This window comes from Pavona decussata, unplaced genomic scaffold (genome assembly GCF_977016875.1).
Source record: "Pavona decussata unplaced genomic scaffold, jaPavDecu1.1 SCAFFOLD_136, whole genome shotgun sequence".
Lineage (NCBI taxonomy): Eukaryota > Metazoa > Cnidaria > Anthozoa > Scleractinia > Agariciidae > Pavona > Pavona decussata.
Genome location: NW_028145549.1, coordinates 165,792 through 180,531, shown reverse-complemented (window position 1 = coordinate 180,531; position 14,740 = coordinate 165,792). Strand labels below are relative to the sequence as shown.

At 38.9% G+C, this 14,740-nt stretch overlaps 1 protein-coding gene across 7 annotated transcripts; it reads right to left on the bottom strand.

The window, feature by feature from the left end:
- Window positions 1–1,219: 1,219 nt before the first annotated feature.
- LOC146467404 (uncharacterized) lies at window positions 1,220–14,084 on the bottom strand. 7 transcript variants are annotated; one of them, XM_085125894.1, is made up of 4 exons: window positions 6,968–7,080; window positions 6,286–6,373; window positions 3,279–3,370; window positions 1,220–2,575 (listed from the first exon to the last, which is right to left on the bottom strand). In XM_085125894.1, exons 3-4 carry the CDS (start codon window positions 3,328–3,330, stop codon window positions 1,632–1,634), a joined length of 996 nt encoding a protein of 331 aa, XP_084982020.1. In that variant the 5' UTR covers window positions 3,331–3,370; window positions 6,286–6,373; window positions 6,968–7,080; the 3' UTR covers window positions 1,220–1,631. The 7 variants fall into 7 exon arrangements, with proteins under 7 accessions (XP_084982020.1, XP_084982024.1, XP_084982021.1 ...); XM_085125898.1 differs by having other exon boundaries at window positions 1,220–2,572; window positions 6,968–7,079; XM_085125895.1 differs by lacking the exon at window positions 6,968–7,080 and adding an exon at window positions 6,849–6,866.
- Between the last annotated feature and the right edge of the window lie 656 nt (window positions 14,085–14,740).

Genomic DNA, 14,740 nt, shown 5'->3' with positions numbered 1-14,740 from the left:
TTGTGTTCAAGAGGGCCTGTCGGTGCGATTGAGCATATGGCTTTAAAATTTATCATGAATCTAAACTGCACAGGCACAGCTTGGACAGTGTATAAGGTTTTTATCGGCAAAGTGTAGACCTATGTTAGATATCTACTCTGATACAATGCAAACACAGCGTAACTGTCCCATATACTAGATTTAATTTTAAGAGAAAAGAGTACTGTGCAACACTGAATTTCATGCTAAATGTTTTAAACATAATAGTGGAGATGACACTGTCCGTAAACGAGCTACCAGTGGTAATTTTTCTTCTTCTACCTCACCTCCTTATACCTAATCACGTTTGTTGGACAGTCCTTAAATTTCATATACATAAGTTAGGAAATGATGGCTGGGGTACAGCTCTACAGGAAACAAAAACAAAAGTTATTTTCACTTAAAATCGGGTTGACGTTCGTACACGAAATTGTAATTTGCGGCCTTAAAATCTTAGCTCCTGGTAAAACGTGAATGGCGAAGTCCTCTTGTCTAGTTGGCTATGTTACGTATCTTTTTCCCGAAAGAACAGAGGAAATCGGATTTGAACTCTCGCCTACTGCTCTTGTTTCCTCAACAGCTTGTTGTCATACCGAAATTCTACTTGTGTTCAAGGAAAATATAAGTTTCACGAGATTTTTTTCGGAAAATTTAATCAGAGATCAGACAACGAATATATACTCACACTTGCTTCCCTGTTTATTTAATTATTCACCACTGATTAGGTAAAATCATTGATTTATATATAATTTTTACACCAGCTTTCCTTCTGCCTTTCCTTTATTATGACCAAATTACATGATTTTAAAAAGAAGGGCAGAAGCCCCATGTAAGGGAATCTGAATTTCAACATATTTGTGATATTAGTATCCGTGATCCAGATGCTGGAATCCTGAATCCAATCATTGGAAACCAAAATCCAGTCTCCTCTGTAATCCGGAATGCTACTGACTCCCGGCGTCCCCTCTCGACCACTCGGCATCCCTTCCCCCAACACAAAAACAGGTTATATTTAAAACCGCGATTTAGTTTTGATCCTTATGGATAAGTGTAGGGCGCTTGCTTGTTGAAGACCTTTGTGACCTGTCTCAGAACTGACAACACTACTCGTACCGTATAAGTTGTTTGGTCTCAAAAGCAAGTTTGAGATAGCGGCATTTCAGAGAGGCTTGAGACCGTATGGGGGTTGTAAATGTTCTCGTTTATTGCGTTTAAGTTATTTTTTTTTTTTTGAAATAGAAAGAAATTTGTACGGAATTTAAAAAAGGTCCATTTTACGTATAGGCTTTCAACAAATGGCTTCGTTAAAGTATAATGTCACTGTATTGGCTTGATAACGAGGACATAGTAGTAGCATAGTGTGATTTTAATTCCTACCACTTTTGTTTATGTTTATGTTATAACGAGAACAGTTCGTAAAATCAGGAGGAAACTGTGGATAACTGGACTTCTGAGATGCATCCTCATAACAGGTACACCAAGTTAATTAACCAAGTTAAAGATATTAAAACGAATAGTATGGTACACACAATTCGTACTTTAATAGCAGGTCTGCTATCGAAGTACGCATGAAAAACAGACTAAAAACCTTTGGAACCCGGATTCCAGCCGGCCTATGGAATTCCGAATCGATTGACATGGAATCCGGAATCCATGGTGCAGGATCCGGATGAATCCAAGGGGCAGGCTTGCATTTCACATTCCTCTCCCTTTGAAAAGCCTGGATTACCATAAACCCTATCGTATAAACTACTGGCATGTTTTTGGCAGGGCAAGCGAACAAGGTTCCAATCCACCATACCGCGACCTTTCTTGCACAGCCACTCGTTTGCGCAGGTGAAATAATTTTGACAGAAGAAATATTTGCCGTCTGCATTTGGTGACGGGTGACCCCCCTTAACAACGTAATGCTTGCTTTTGTCGATTTTCTCCTCAAACGCTTTGGCTTTGCTACCCCAGAGGATCCATACGGACGGATTGGCGTTATCATTGATGTAAATAATGACTTCATCGGTGAATTCCTTCCAAAGGTCTAAGTGCGAAGCGATCTTGTTTTGAATTAAGGTGAGAGCTGTGTTAAGCAACAAAACACCTTGCTCAGCCCAGCTTTCTAATACACCGTTTTCAGGATCAACACAATATCCCTCATTTCGGGCCTCTAGGATCACTCTCTGGACACTTGGAACGTGAGTGGGATGAACCGTGGTGTCCAGGCTGAAAGCGAGCCCTGTTGCTAAGCCCGGCTGTGGAGCTGGATCTTGGCCCAGGATAATGGCTTTCACTTGGTCAGGTGGAACCACGTGAAATGCTCTGAAGATCCATCCGATAATTGGATTCAGTCCAAGTCCTTGTTCACGAGAGTCGTTTTTCAGACGATCTGAGATTTGTTGAATCATTGCCACGACATCTGGGCGGTTAAAGTATCCTTCCCATCCCTTGGGTTGACAGGAGGAGTTGTAGACCAGCTCCATAAGAGTATGTGTTTCATAAGTAGCGGACTCCAGGAGATCTCTGCAAAAGTCATCCTCTGCCTTGTCCTTATTAAGACGTTTTGCTGCTGGATTTTGCAAAGAGGTGGAAAATAAGAAAAACCTTTAATTCTGGTGTTGCATTGTTCATTATTTGATATGCAGGCTCTTCTAACTTACGAATTTTCCACTTTTCAGATTAGAAAGGGCTTTATACACTTTTAATCTTCTTATTTAAGCTTCAGGGTGGCCAAAACCTTTGAATTGGCGGGTTGCTTACATTTATGAGTCGCGGGGTTTTTTTCGTACCTAGCTGAAGACATTTATAACCTATTTATTTGATTCTTAGCATCCTAAATGGAAACTGTCTGAATTTTTCGAGAATGGTCTTTGAAGTTTTTGTAGATGTAAAAATGTTTGAGATATCAGGTTATTTTTAAAACCCCATTAATTTTTTTTACAAACTAATGCCTATAATTTTGAAACCCGACGACAGATTTTTTCATTTCCACATCAAACGAGCCTTAGTGCTCCGAAGTTTCATAGCTGCATGTAAGTTTCAGGAAATCGTGACCATAAAACTCGCTACAGACAATGCTGGTTAAATTTACTCAGAAAATGCTCTGCTCATTTTTTTGTTTAAGTCGAGTTCTTCTCTTTGTTAACATATGAACATAATTCTCGACCAAACAAGCTTGGACAATAAAATTTTGTATTCTTTTTTGTTTCTAACGTAGAAAACGCTGTTCGGAAAGTTATTAATAAGCGACCGATGACTTATACATGACTTACCATAACTGATAGCCAAAAAATAAACTGTCAAAACGAAAATAACACTCTTCATATTGCTGTGACTGTAAATCCTTCGGTTTGGCGACGATAATCTAAAAAGAGTGAAATGAATAATATCGTTATACATTCATAGATTCAAAGATTTTGAATGTGAGAGAGAGCCCTATGTAAGAGCTTGATAGAGAACAGCTTTGAATCAACGACCATCTAATGCTCCGTGCAAATGTCCAACCGAAGCGTTTCCTCTAAAATAGTAAGCGCAAATATTTGCAAAAATTAACAGCGCTACGCTCCCTCAAAAGTACAAAAATCTTGCTTGTCTCTGTTGAGAGTCATCTTTAGATATGTGCGAAGTGCCTCTGTTAAGTACACGAGAAAAGTGGCTTTCTAAGTACTGACGAAAGCTAATAATGCGTAGACGTTGTATTTGATTAGACAGTTAATTTTAACCCAATAATCCCCAAGTCGAATATGCATAATATATATATATATATTTAAAAAATATATCAGTAAATAAGAGCAACCTTTGCAACTTTTCCTACTATTTGGATATTTACCGTTTTATTGGACAATTTAAGTTTATTTTCGTAACCTATACGTTTTTACAACAATTGTATTCTTATTTATTGCTTGTGGTAAATTTTGAACCAACATGGCACTTTGCGCCCTACGTGAAGAGGACATCTATAAACAAGACGCATATGTGCGTGAACTTGGGCTTCTTTCCCGGCATATCCAGCTGTAAACGCCAGAAAAATGACATGATAAAATCTCAGTTGTCATTTGTCGATTGTTTTACAGCATTGTACAAGCAAGTATATTGAAAGCAATGTATATTCCTGGTCTAAATTTTACCCTCTGTCCGTTTTTTACGCCCGGTCTGTAGTCTGCGTTTTACACTGACCGATTAAGTAATAAATTTTAGAATCTAATAAAGGTTCTGACAGTAAAATCCGAGCTTTCAACCTATGTGTGCAGTTATGTGTACATCTATCTGGCCAACAGGATTTAGCAAAGTGGGCAGGGATATCTTGTGTTGGCTTCATCCCCCCCCCCCCCCCCCTTTTTTTTTTTTTTTTGAAATAAGGGAATTCTGATTGAAATTGGTGTTTCGTGGAAATTTCTTATGTCAGTATCTTTAACCCATTAATCGATGAAATTTGTCCTCGCGTCACATAGGCGAAATTTGATCCGTCTCCAGTACATGCGTTTGTTTACGCAAGATTACGCAGTTGTCACGTTTTGGCAATCAAAATAGAGAGAAAAACAGACAGAATGCTTTCCTAAAGGAAAAATTTATTCAGAAAAGTCTTTGTTTACGCCTAAGAAAGAAACGCTTATAATTCTAAATGCGAGACGAGAGACGCGAAAGCGATTTGAAGGAACTATCAGTCCATTTCGAAGCGAATTTATCAACCCGTGCGTGGCACGTTTTTCAAATTTTCGCTAAAACTGTTCAGAATATAAAGAATCGGTCAATTAGAATAGTATTTCAGTACAAATTCACGATCAAACCTGTAATTTTTCAGCCGTTGAATTCCCAGAAGTACTAAAAAATTTTGTAGAAAGTCCGCCTGAATAAGGATTTGAGATGTCCGCCCTCCGCTAACTCGTCGCCTGGATTAAACAACAATTTGTACTCGAAGCACAGTTATTTCGCCGTTATTTCTCGGATTTCCGCTATCGAAACTGTCGAGTATTCCTAAGTAGGTCTCTTTCGATGTATTATTTCGAAAAGTTGTGTTTTCCTTCGGAAAACGCGAAATCGTCGACTAAAAAATGGCTGACCCATGCAAACCCATGCAGCGACAAGATCACGTGCGCATGCGTTTTAAGGCCCAGACGGCGATTTGTGACTGAATGAGGAAAAAAAAAAGGCAATTTTCAACTTGGTCTCCCTTTGGGAAGCCCAAGTAATAAGCAATATGTTCCGTAACGTGGCGTCAAGTTGCTTGTGACATGTACTCTTGCGCTGGGTACAAGATGTCACGGCATTTGGTCAACTGACTCTCAGCCTGGGTAATTTTCTTAGTATGTTCTTGTTTTTTGTAATTTAACAATTTAAATATAACAATTACATTCACTTAATCCAACTACAAACGAACTAACAAACTAACAAACTAACTACAGTGTTACAATAATTACACTATCAATTACAACTCAAAAATAAAACTAAAGGATAACAGTACTACATTAACAGTACGTTAACCTTAAATGAAGTAACAATCGTCTACACTATATTAAACATAAACATAAGGCAAAAAGTAAAAACAAACCTTAGTGTGTTCTTAAATGTTAGTTAATCTCAGCCTCAACTTTCTCAGTTTAGCTATAAAAAGGTTCTTATAAAAAAGGCAGTGTGTATTCAGCTAGCTAATTTGTCATGAGCTCGTATAAAGACAGAATGACTTGTTGAAACGAACGCCTGGTTATAATCTTGCAGAAAATTAAAAATATTGAACGTAGTCTTTGTAAGGAGGCCTTAAGCATAAATGCAAATTCTCATCCGATTAGCTTAACCGTGACAAACATAAGTTGCTGCCTGAGAATTATCCATTGGATAAGTATAGGTGAGCTCAGTGATAAACTGAATTATTGTTTCGCTATATTTTTTAGTGTGAGTCAGTAGTTAATAAGTCTAGCGATTTGGGGAGGAGGGAGGAGGAGATTTATTAAGTTAGTAATCACCAACAACTCGTCAAAGCAAACAGTCCGGGACATCATTGAGATTAGAATAAACTTATGGGTTAATCAATCATTACAAAATCAGTAATTATTCAAACTTCCAATTGTTCACCACCGCGGCAATAGAATAGCAATCCTTCTTTCGCTCTAATTCGTTTTTTTTTTTCTTCTTTTAATCAACATAATTTGTTTTCCTTTGAGTATACGTAGTTATTCAATTCGGGAAGTTCCGATATTTCCTATACTTCTTGGTCTAGCATCCAAAGTCAATCATGTATTACTGAACATCCTCGAAACAAAACAAGAACGACAAAATGCTTACCGAGGTTAGCTGCCAAAACTTCTTCTTGAAATTCCTTACCGATTCCTAACTGGCGTTAGCCCAGCGAGAAAATATAAATGCAATAGTCCTGCAACAGGGAGATTTCACATTAAACTTAAATTTATTCATCCAGTGCTTGTCCTGATTCAACTATATTGCCCTCATTAAATCTGTTTTTAGCTGAAACAAACGACTCGTACCGTAATCGAATATCAGAGGTTGCCATTATCTCAAGACAGAAAACGACTTATGCATACTAGCGAAGTATAATCACAAACCTGAGAACATTGAAGGAAAGCTTTGGGTCAGTGGAAGTCAAACGTCACAGATAAACACAGATGACAAACGATTGTCATCCGACGTCTGTATACCCTAACAAGCATTAGAACAGTACACAGATTCATTGCAGATCAAGGCCCTCTTTACACTTCATACCTCTTTTATCGTTGTCTCTTGGGCCGTATTTAACAGCACTATATTATTCGACGACCTCTTTCGCGATAGATGATGGATTATTAATTAAGCTGTAGTTTCAGCAGACAGCATGTACCTTCATATTTTACCTTGCAAAATTCAATCATGTAGAACCCAAACTCTGTAGGGAAACTTACTAATAACTTGCGTTTGGTAAAGTGACTGAACTACGTATAAACTCCAGGAAAGCTTCTATCTTTTCACTTACCACTCAAACACAAGCTTACTTGGAGCTCGAAATATGTTCCAAAGGGAAAACGGCTGTCGATATCGTGATCAGTCCCTAGCGAGACAGTTATGTGATAAACAGGAACTCGTGACGTAATAATCCACTCACGCCAAATTTACCGTCGTAAGCAATAGGTCCGCGATGCGTAGGTGTGTTTCGAGGATCATCCGTACAGCGATTGTATGTAGTGAATGTTAATATTTTATGTCTAATAACATCCCATATAGGCAATAGTCAATGGAATATTTTGGAACATCAAAACGCAATTACCCGTTTGCTTCTCACCCCTCTTCGGATCACAACTTACCCGGACGTAATTTGTTTAAGAACGGTGCCTAATGATATCGAAGTATTTTTGCGCAGTTTATGACTACACGTAGAAAAGTGATTTTAGCAAGAAGCTATTGGAATCCAAAAAGAAAATTGGGGTAACCACGCATTTTTTGTAGAGATAATTAAGCAATAATAATTGTAAAAAGCGCCAAAATACAAAACAACGGATCGAATTTTTTCCCAAATTGAAGCTGAAAAAATGCACCGTTACCCATAATTTTCTTTTCAGACTCCAGTAATTCTTGCCAAGATATGCTTTTCCCGCGTACTTATAAGCCGCAGAAAAAATCTCTGTTTTAGCAGGCACCGCCGTTAAGAAACCGGCATTAAGTAGATACTGCCTGCGTTTAACGAAGTCTTTGACGTTAAACTATCCTGCATTGAAGTCTCGCAAGGCTCTCGGAGACAGGTCATTCTTCGTGGCCGCCTCCAAATTATGGAACGAGCTTCCTAGTGAGATCAGGGACCTAAATTCAATTAATAAATTCAAGACGGCAATCAGGACTTATCTTTTTAGACAAGCCTTTTTATAGTATTTATATGTTTAAATTTGCATTTACATTTGCATTTTTATATATTTGTATGATGATCATATTGTAATGCGCAATTGAAAATTTATATTGATAATTGCGCAATAGAAATTAATAAAATTATTATAAAATTATTTCTCGAATCATCGGAAGATGCGCAGAACGTATGCGCAGTAGCAAAAGTAGGCACCGTCCTTATATAAGCTCTGCGGATGTGCAGAAAACTAATGGAGTATATGTGTATGGAAATGGAGACAGCAGGAAGGGTTATGGACTGAACGCCAATGTTTAAAACAACTCAAATACTTTCAGTTTCATAGCTACTGACTGCGATAGAATCTTTTAAATTCTATACTTGGTGATATAGAGTGTTTTCACATGACGTCACGGCGGCCATGTTGGTGTCCCAAAACAAAGAAATGGCGGCCATGTTGGTGTCCCAAACTAAACCTCTGGGAATTGAACTCTATTTTTATGCAAATACTTTTTTTGTTTCAGTAAACCAATATGGCCGGTAGTTAAGTGAATGAAGACGCTCTATAGCAATTTGTTATTGCGCAATGGCTAATTAAGATGCCTCACAATAGAATGGCTTTTACTATTATGGACTATCACAAAGGAACACTGGATAGCCATTCACTGTGATGGAAAATTTTCTTGGATTACTGGGAAACGACCGCAGGTGACTTTTGCAGACTATCTCCACATTCTCTTTACAAATTACTTTCAGGAGTAATTAGCCTGGCGTTTTTCATGGGCGAGCGCTGAATAATAAATTTAGTTCGCGTATTTGAAGGAGGCTGAGGGGGAGGGGGGGGGGGGGCAGGAAATGCGAGCTTCTTTATTTCTCAGCCAGTCGTCCTCTCCCTTAAGGTCACTTTTGACTCGCTCCAGCCCTCTCGTGCTTCCTCGCCCAAGATGACGGCAACGAAGGATGATTCAGCGCTCCCGCTCCAAAAATACGCCTGCATTGCAGGCTAAGGAGTAATGGGCTCCTGTTACTTTCTATTTCCTTGTACTATACCCAGTGAACGAAATAATGAATATATTCAAACTCTTACAAGGGAGTTGTGTGGACGGCAACCAGACCGCTGGGTGTTTTTTATTGGTGTCTAACGATACATGACTGTTTCAAGTTGAGTTTTTATATTAGAGCCAACATCTAACGAGACAAACCGAAAGGTAGACTTAAGCATGAGTAGTTGCCAGCCATTAGTTCTTTGAAAAGGAACTTTTACTTTTCCAATTACGTGCAAGCCATCATTGGCAACACCTTCGTATTGTCAACCGACAATATGATTCTGTTCTTGAGGTTTCAGTTTTTATCGACTTGACTGAAATAAAGTTGGAGATCTCATGTTCATTATTTCTCACACAATTTTTTTTCTTTCAAAATTTAATTTACATACCATGCGTGTGCTCCTGATACAAAACAAGTAATTAAAGAAAAAAAAAAACGGCAGGGTGAAACTGAGCACTTGCGTGGGGAGGAAAGATTGCCTGACGAGCCAAAAGGGGGTCCGCGAGCGAGGCTACAAAATCAATTGTACCCGACGACACTTTATCCAATATACGCCGTGACTCAATCGGGTCATTTTTTGTGCGCTCACTTACTGGAGGTTAAACACGATTCAAAATTCCAAACCGTCAGCTATAAAAGTGAGTTGGGTCCCTAACAAGAGGTGGTGGTTAATACAATAAGATTCTGCTGCAAGGATTTGACTGGCACAATCGTGAAACAAGGCCGGAAAAATCATATGCCAGTTGCATGCTCTAATCTCTGAGCTACAGGGAAACTTGTGGGAGCTTCGTGTTTTATTCGTTTAGGCAGGTGGCACAAGCTCGATCGTGTTTTATAACACAGAAAGAGAGATGGAAAGTTTCAAGCTCGGACCTGAAATACGAGAGATGACAGAGTCCAATCAGGTTCACTCACTCAACTCAACTATATAGGTTAAATGTCAGTGAGGGATTCCAGTCAGAAGACCCTTGCCTCCCCAACAGAAGTTTTCATGCTAACCTACACCTGATCGACTGAGCTCACAATGTCTGAAGCAGGCCAGGTATGCGCTAACTCCACATTTTGTAATCGATGCTAACTTAGTCCTTCAGCTCCCAATACGTAGCTTATTCCAACTGTTAGTGCTCGGGTAACATTTTAACAGTTTTTTCTTTTCTTTTTTCTTTTTTTTTTTTACCCCCTTTTTGCGACATCATTAGGGGTGACCAGCTGGGTATATATAACTCTTTGATGACTAATTTACGGGTATTACAAAACAAAGCCGGACCTTTTATTATAGACCTTCCTTCACTCGCGTCTGCTTGTGCCGCCCTGCCTTGCTAGCCTGTGCGCTTTCCAAAAACATAACAGCTCAGAGATTTGCCTGCTCTTCTTCCAACTGAGTGTGAACACATGCTCGCGCCACAACTGCAGTTCATGCCTATGTGCTTCGTCATGTTCCTCCGGCGTTGCGCCAAAGATTAGGATGTCATCATAAATGCGGGAAATAAATAACGAAAAAGGCCGACACGCTTTGTTAGCCTATTATCTCCTGATTAATGTTGAACAGTTGTGCGCTTTAACGTGAGAGTTGGTAATTCAGTTAAGTACACGTCGCTAATATTGAGCTTGCAGGCGTCGGAGGGCTTATTTATCCTATAAAATTAAAAGGACTTGATATTTTTGCCATCTTCAACTAATAAGCTTTACAGTGATGTACTTTTACGTGGTTTCATCCAAAGAAGCGCGCGTACGCAAGATTTCCGTGAAGACGCTCGTGAAACCTATCAGTAACCTTAAGCCTGACAACGTTCTAAACGTGTTCTTAAGTTGCCTGTGATAGTGATAGTATTTCAATAAATCTATGCGGACTTCACCAAGACAGGTACTGAAGAGCAATATGTGCCGTAATGTAGTGTCAAATTATTTGTAACATGCTCTGTTTCGCGGATTGCGGCGGCCAACTGTCGGTAAATTTGGCTTTAAAAAAAGTATCGACCACATGGGGTTCGTAACGTGACATTAAGTTAACAAATTTTGTGGGGAAATGCAGAAAACCATCATGTGTAGCGAGTGCAGCAAAGTTTTTTTTTAAAAAATAGAAATGTTCTTAACTGACTCTCAACCTGGGCTATGTTCTTAGTACGTTCATTAAAAATTTTAGTTAATTTCGCCTCAACGTTCTTATAATAAAAGGTTCTTATAAAACAAGGAGTATACACGGGATGTGTTCGGAAAAATAATCAAGATCAGACAACGAACATGTATTCACACTTGCTTTCCAGTTTATTTTTTCAGAATTGGTAAGATAAAATCAATTTAATCTATTATTTTTATCACAATCTTTCCTTTTTCCCTTTCTTTATTTTTGACCAAGTTAAATGATTTTAAAATTAAGGACAGGCTTGCATTTTACATTTCTCTCCCTTTACAAAGCCTGGGTAACCATGAACCCTCACATACAAACGACTGGCATATTTTTGGCAAGGTAAGGGAACAAGGTTCCACTCCACCATGCCGCGACCTTTCTTGCACAGCCACTCGTTTGCGCAGGTGAAATAATTTTGACAGAAGAAATATTTTCCATCTGCATTTGGTGACGGATGGCCCCCCTTCACAACATAATGCTTGCTTTTGTCGAGTTTCTTCTCAAACGCTTTGGCCTTGCTACCCCAGAGGATCCATACGGACGGATTGGCGTTATCATTGATGTAGGTGATGACTGCATCGGTGAATTCCTTCCAAAGGTCTAAGTGCGAACCGATATCGTCTTGAATTAAGGTGAGAGCTGTGTTGAGCAACAAAACACCTTGCTCAGCCCAGCTTTCTAACACACCGTTTTCAGGATCAACACAATATCCCTCATTTCGGGTCTCAAGGATCACCCTCTGGACACTTGGAACGTTAGTGGGATGGACCGTGGGAGGCAGGCTGAAAGCGAGCCCTGTTGCTAAGCCCGGCTGTGGAGCTGGATCTTGTCCTAGGATAATGGCCTTCACTTGGTCAGGTGGAACCATGTAAAATGCTCTGAAGATCCACCCAATATCTGGATTCAGTCCAAGTCCTTGTTCACGAGAGTCATTCTTGAGACGATCTGAGATTTGTTGAATCATTGCCACGACATCTGGGCGGTTAAAGTATCCTTCCCATCCCTTGGGTTGGCAGGATGCTTTGTAGACCAGCTCCATAAGAGTATGTGTTTCATAAGTGGCGGACTCCAGGAGATCTTTGCAGAAATCATCTTTTACGTTGTCGTCATTGAGACGTTTCGCTGTTGAATTTTTCAAAGAGGTGCAAGTTAAAAAAAAGTCGATTAATATGTCTTTTTTACAACTTTTCCCGAATTTCATCTGGAAACAATTACATTTGGTGTTAAATTGTTCATTGAATTTCATGGTAGGCTATGGGACCAATTTTTTAGTATAGCAGGTTTATCTTTCTTATCAATTCTCTTGTTTCGGGGTGAAAACTAAAGCCTCATTTGGGATTAAAAACAGCTTTATAATTTTAATCGTCATATTTTAGCTCTAAGGAGGCGCGAACCTATTTATAGCCACGGTGGTGAACACTTTTGAGTCGCAGTTTTTTTGTAAGAAAGATTTCAGCGATTTCTTTGACTTTTAGCATCCTAAATGAAAACTGCCTGAATTTTACTGACAGCAATGCTATTCGTTTTTCTGGCAAGGGTAAAATTGTTTGAGATTTCAAGTTATTTTTAAAACCACATTTTTACAAACAACTGCTCATAATTTTAAAACCCAACGACAGATTTTTTTCCTCTCTTCACCAAATGAAACTTTATAAAGGTAGTAACGTTCTCAGCTAACCAGTTATTACGTCTCAAAGGAAACCATTTTAAGTTAACATAAGATATATTTTCTTATATCAAGAAGCGTATTCCCCAAGCGACAAATCGCCCGTGTGGAATGCCACAGCAAAACCCTTGATCTTGAATATATTATCAAGCACAAAGGTTTTCATTGGAGTTGAAAAGCGGATGGCTACAGCCACCCGACTCAGAGGCTTTATTTCTCCTTATAAAAGGGACACACGGTGCTGAAAACTGGTAAGGCATTTCCGTGAATGTTATATTTTCCAATGGTAAGCTTGTTTTGGAAAATAAGGCACAGATATGAGATAACTCAGATGAACGCGAGCTAGATATTTAATTTTACGTCGTATCGGAGCACAAACCGGTGTACTGAGAGCAAAAACATTCCGGTCTAAATAAGGCTGATATTAAGTAATCGGTAATTCTGCCACTAGGCATTGGATTTATGTGATTGTTTAGTTTTGTTTGACCGTCCGTGCTCGACAATTGAAAGCATTTAATCTGTTGGGGATGGTAACCCACTTCACTTTAACTTTTACAGAGGTTAGTAGCCGTTTTGGATTCTGGATAGATTTTGAATAATGAAAGTGCGAAGACACAGTTGTTATTCATTGACCGATTTCTTCTCTTTGTTAACATATGAACACAATTCTCCATCAAACGATCCTGGACAATAAGATATCCTCAATTCTGTTTTTGTTTCTAATTTAGAAAACGCTATTCGGAAAGATTAGCGACCGATGACTTATGACTTACCATAACTCATGATAGCCAAGAAATAAACGGTCAAAACGAAAACAACACCCTTCATATTGCCTTGACTGTTATGCCTTCAGTTTGGCGACGATAATCTAAAAAGAGTGAAATGAATAAGATTGTTATACCTTGAAAACGTACACCTTGTAACAGATTTTTGAATGCGTGTGTGGGTGTGTGAGAGAGCTCACTTAAAGAGCTTGTCAGACAGCAGCTATGAATCGACGACCATCGAATGTTCCGTGCTAACGTTCAACCTAAGCTATAGGCGCTTCCTCAAAAGTGCAAATATTAACCACAGTTACTTGGGAAAATTTACACCACACCGCTTCATCAAAAGTGCAAACAGTTATGTAAAAAAATGTCTGACCTGTCTCTGTTGAGAGTCTTCTTGTGCGAACTTCCTCGGCGTTAACCACATGTGTAAAGTCAGTATGCTTTCTAGGTACTGACGAGAGAGAACAACGCGTAGACGTTGTATTGGATGAGATTGTAATTTTACCCAACCATTTCCAACCTTTTAAGATGCCTTTTAAGATACAAGGAATTGATTTATTTGATAGAGGAAATATACGAGGGGCAAAACCTGTTTGGAAAGGTACTTGTACACCTCTTGTCGGTGATTTGGCTTAAGCATGCTATGTTGTAAGTAACAACTGGAAGACTGACCTCAAATTATATCTCGAATTTTGCTTCAACCAAATTCTCATTTTATTCACCTAGAGCCACATTGCCTATTTGAAAGATCTTAGATAACTTTCTTTGCAGGAAAGAAAATTTCCCGTCAATGGCAGACGAATAATGAGGAACAATAATTATTCAAGTAATATATCAAACACGAGACACAGTGTTTTATCACATAGAGCAGTTGAGGAACTTCGGGGTTTTTGATATTGTGATGAAACACTGTGACGAGTGTTTGATATAGCTTCTCAAACAAACTGATTTTGAAGAGGGAAATTAAGGATACAGAAACGAGGAGTTTTTCATCAGAAATCCAAACACGTCACGCCGTGCATGATTTCCTTTGTCTTTGGCTTTTGAATTATTAATAAGTTTGAGAAAGGCTATTCGAATGGACGATAACTATTACATGTATGTCTTGGACAATAACTGAAAATGGAGACCGACATTAATAACGTTGGCCAAGGTTTACACGCTCTCTTGAGCTCCTATATAGAATCTGCGATAACGTATGGTGGCTCATTCGCGCCATCTCCCATCTTGGCCAGTAGCACCGAGCTGTAATTCTGAGTTCCCACTTAGAGGTTATTAATGTTCATATCAGTAAGGTAGCCGAT

What these genes read in the sequence shown, in the direction of transcription:
- LOC146467404 (XM_085125896.1), bottom strand. Translation starts at nt 3,330, where the DNA reads ATGAAGAGTGTTATTTTCGTTTTGACAGTTTATTTTTTGGCTATCAGT. An exon ending in TTTTTTGGCTATCAGTTATG is followed by an intron (nt 2,576 to 3,278) that starts GTAAGTCATGTA and finishes TGCAAAATCCAG; the next exon opens with CAGCAAAACGTCTTAATAAG.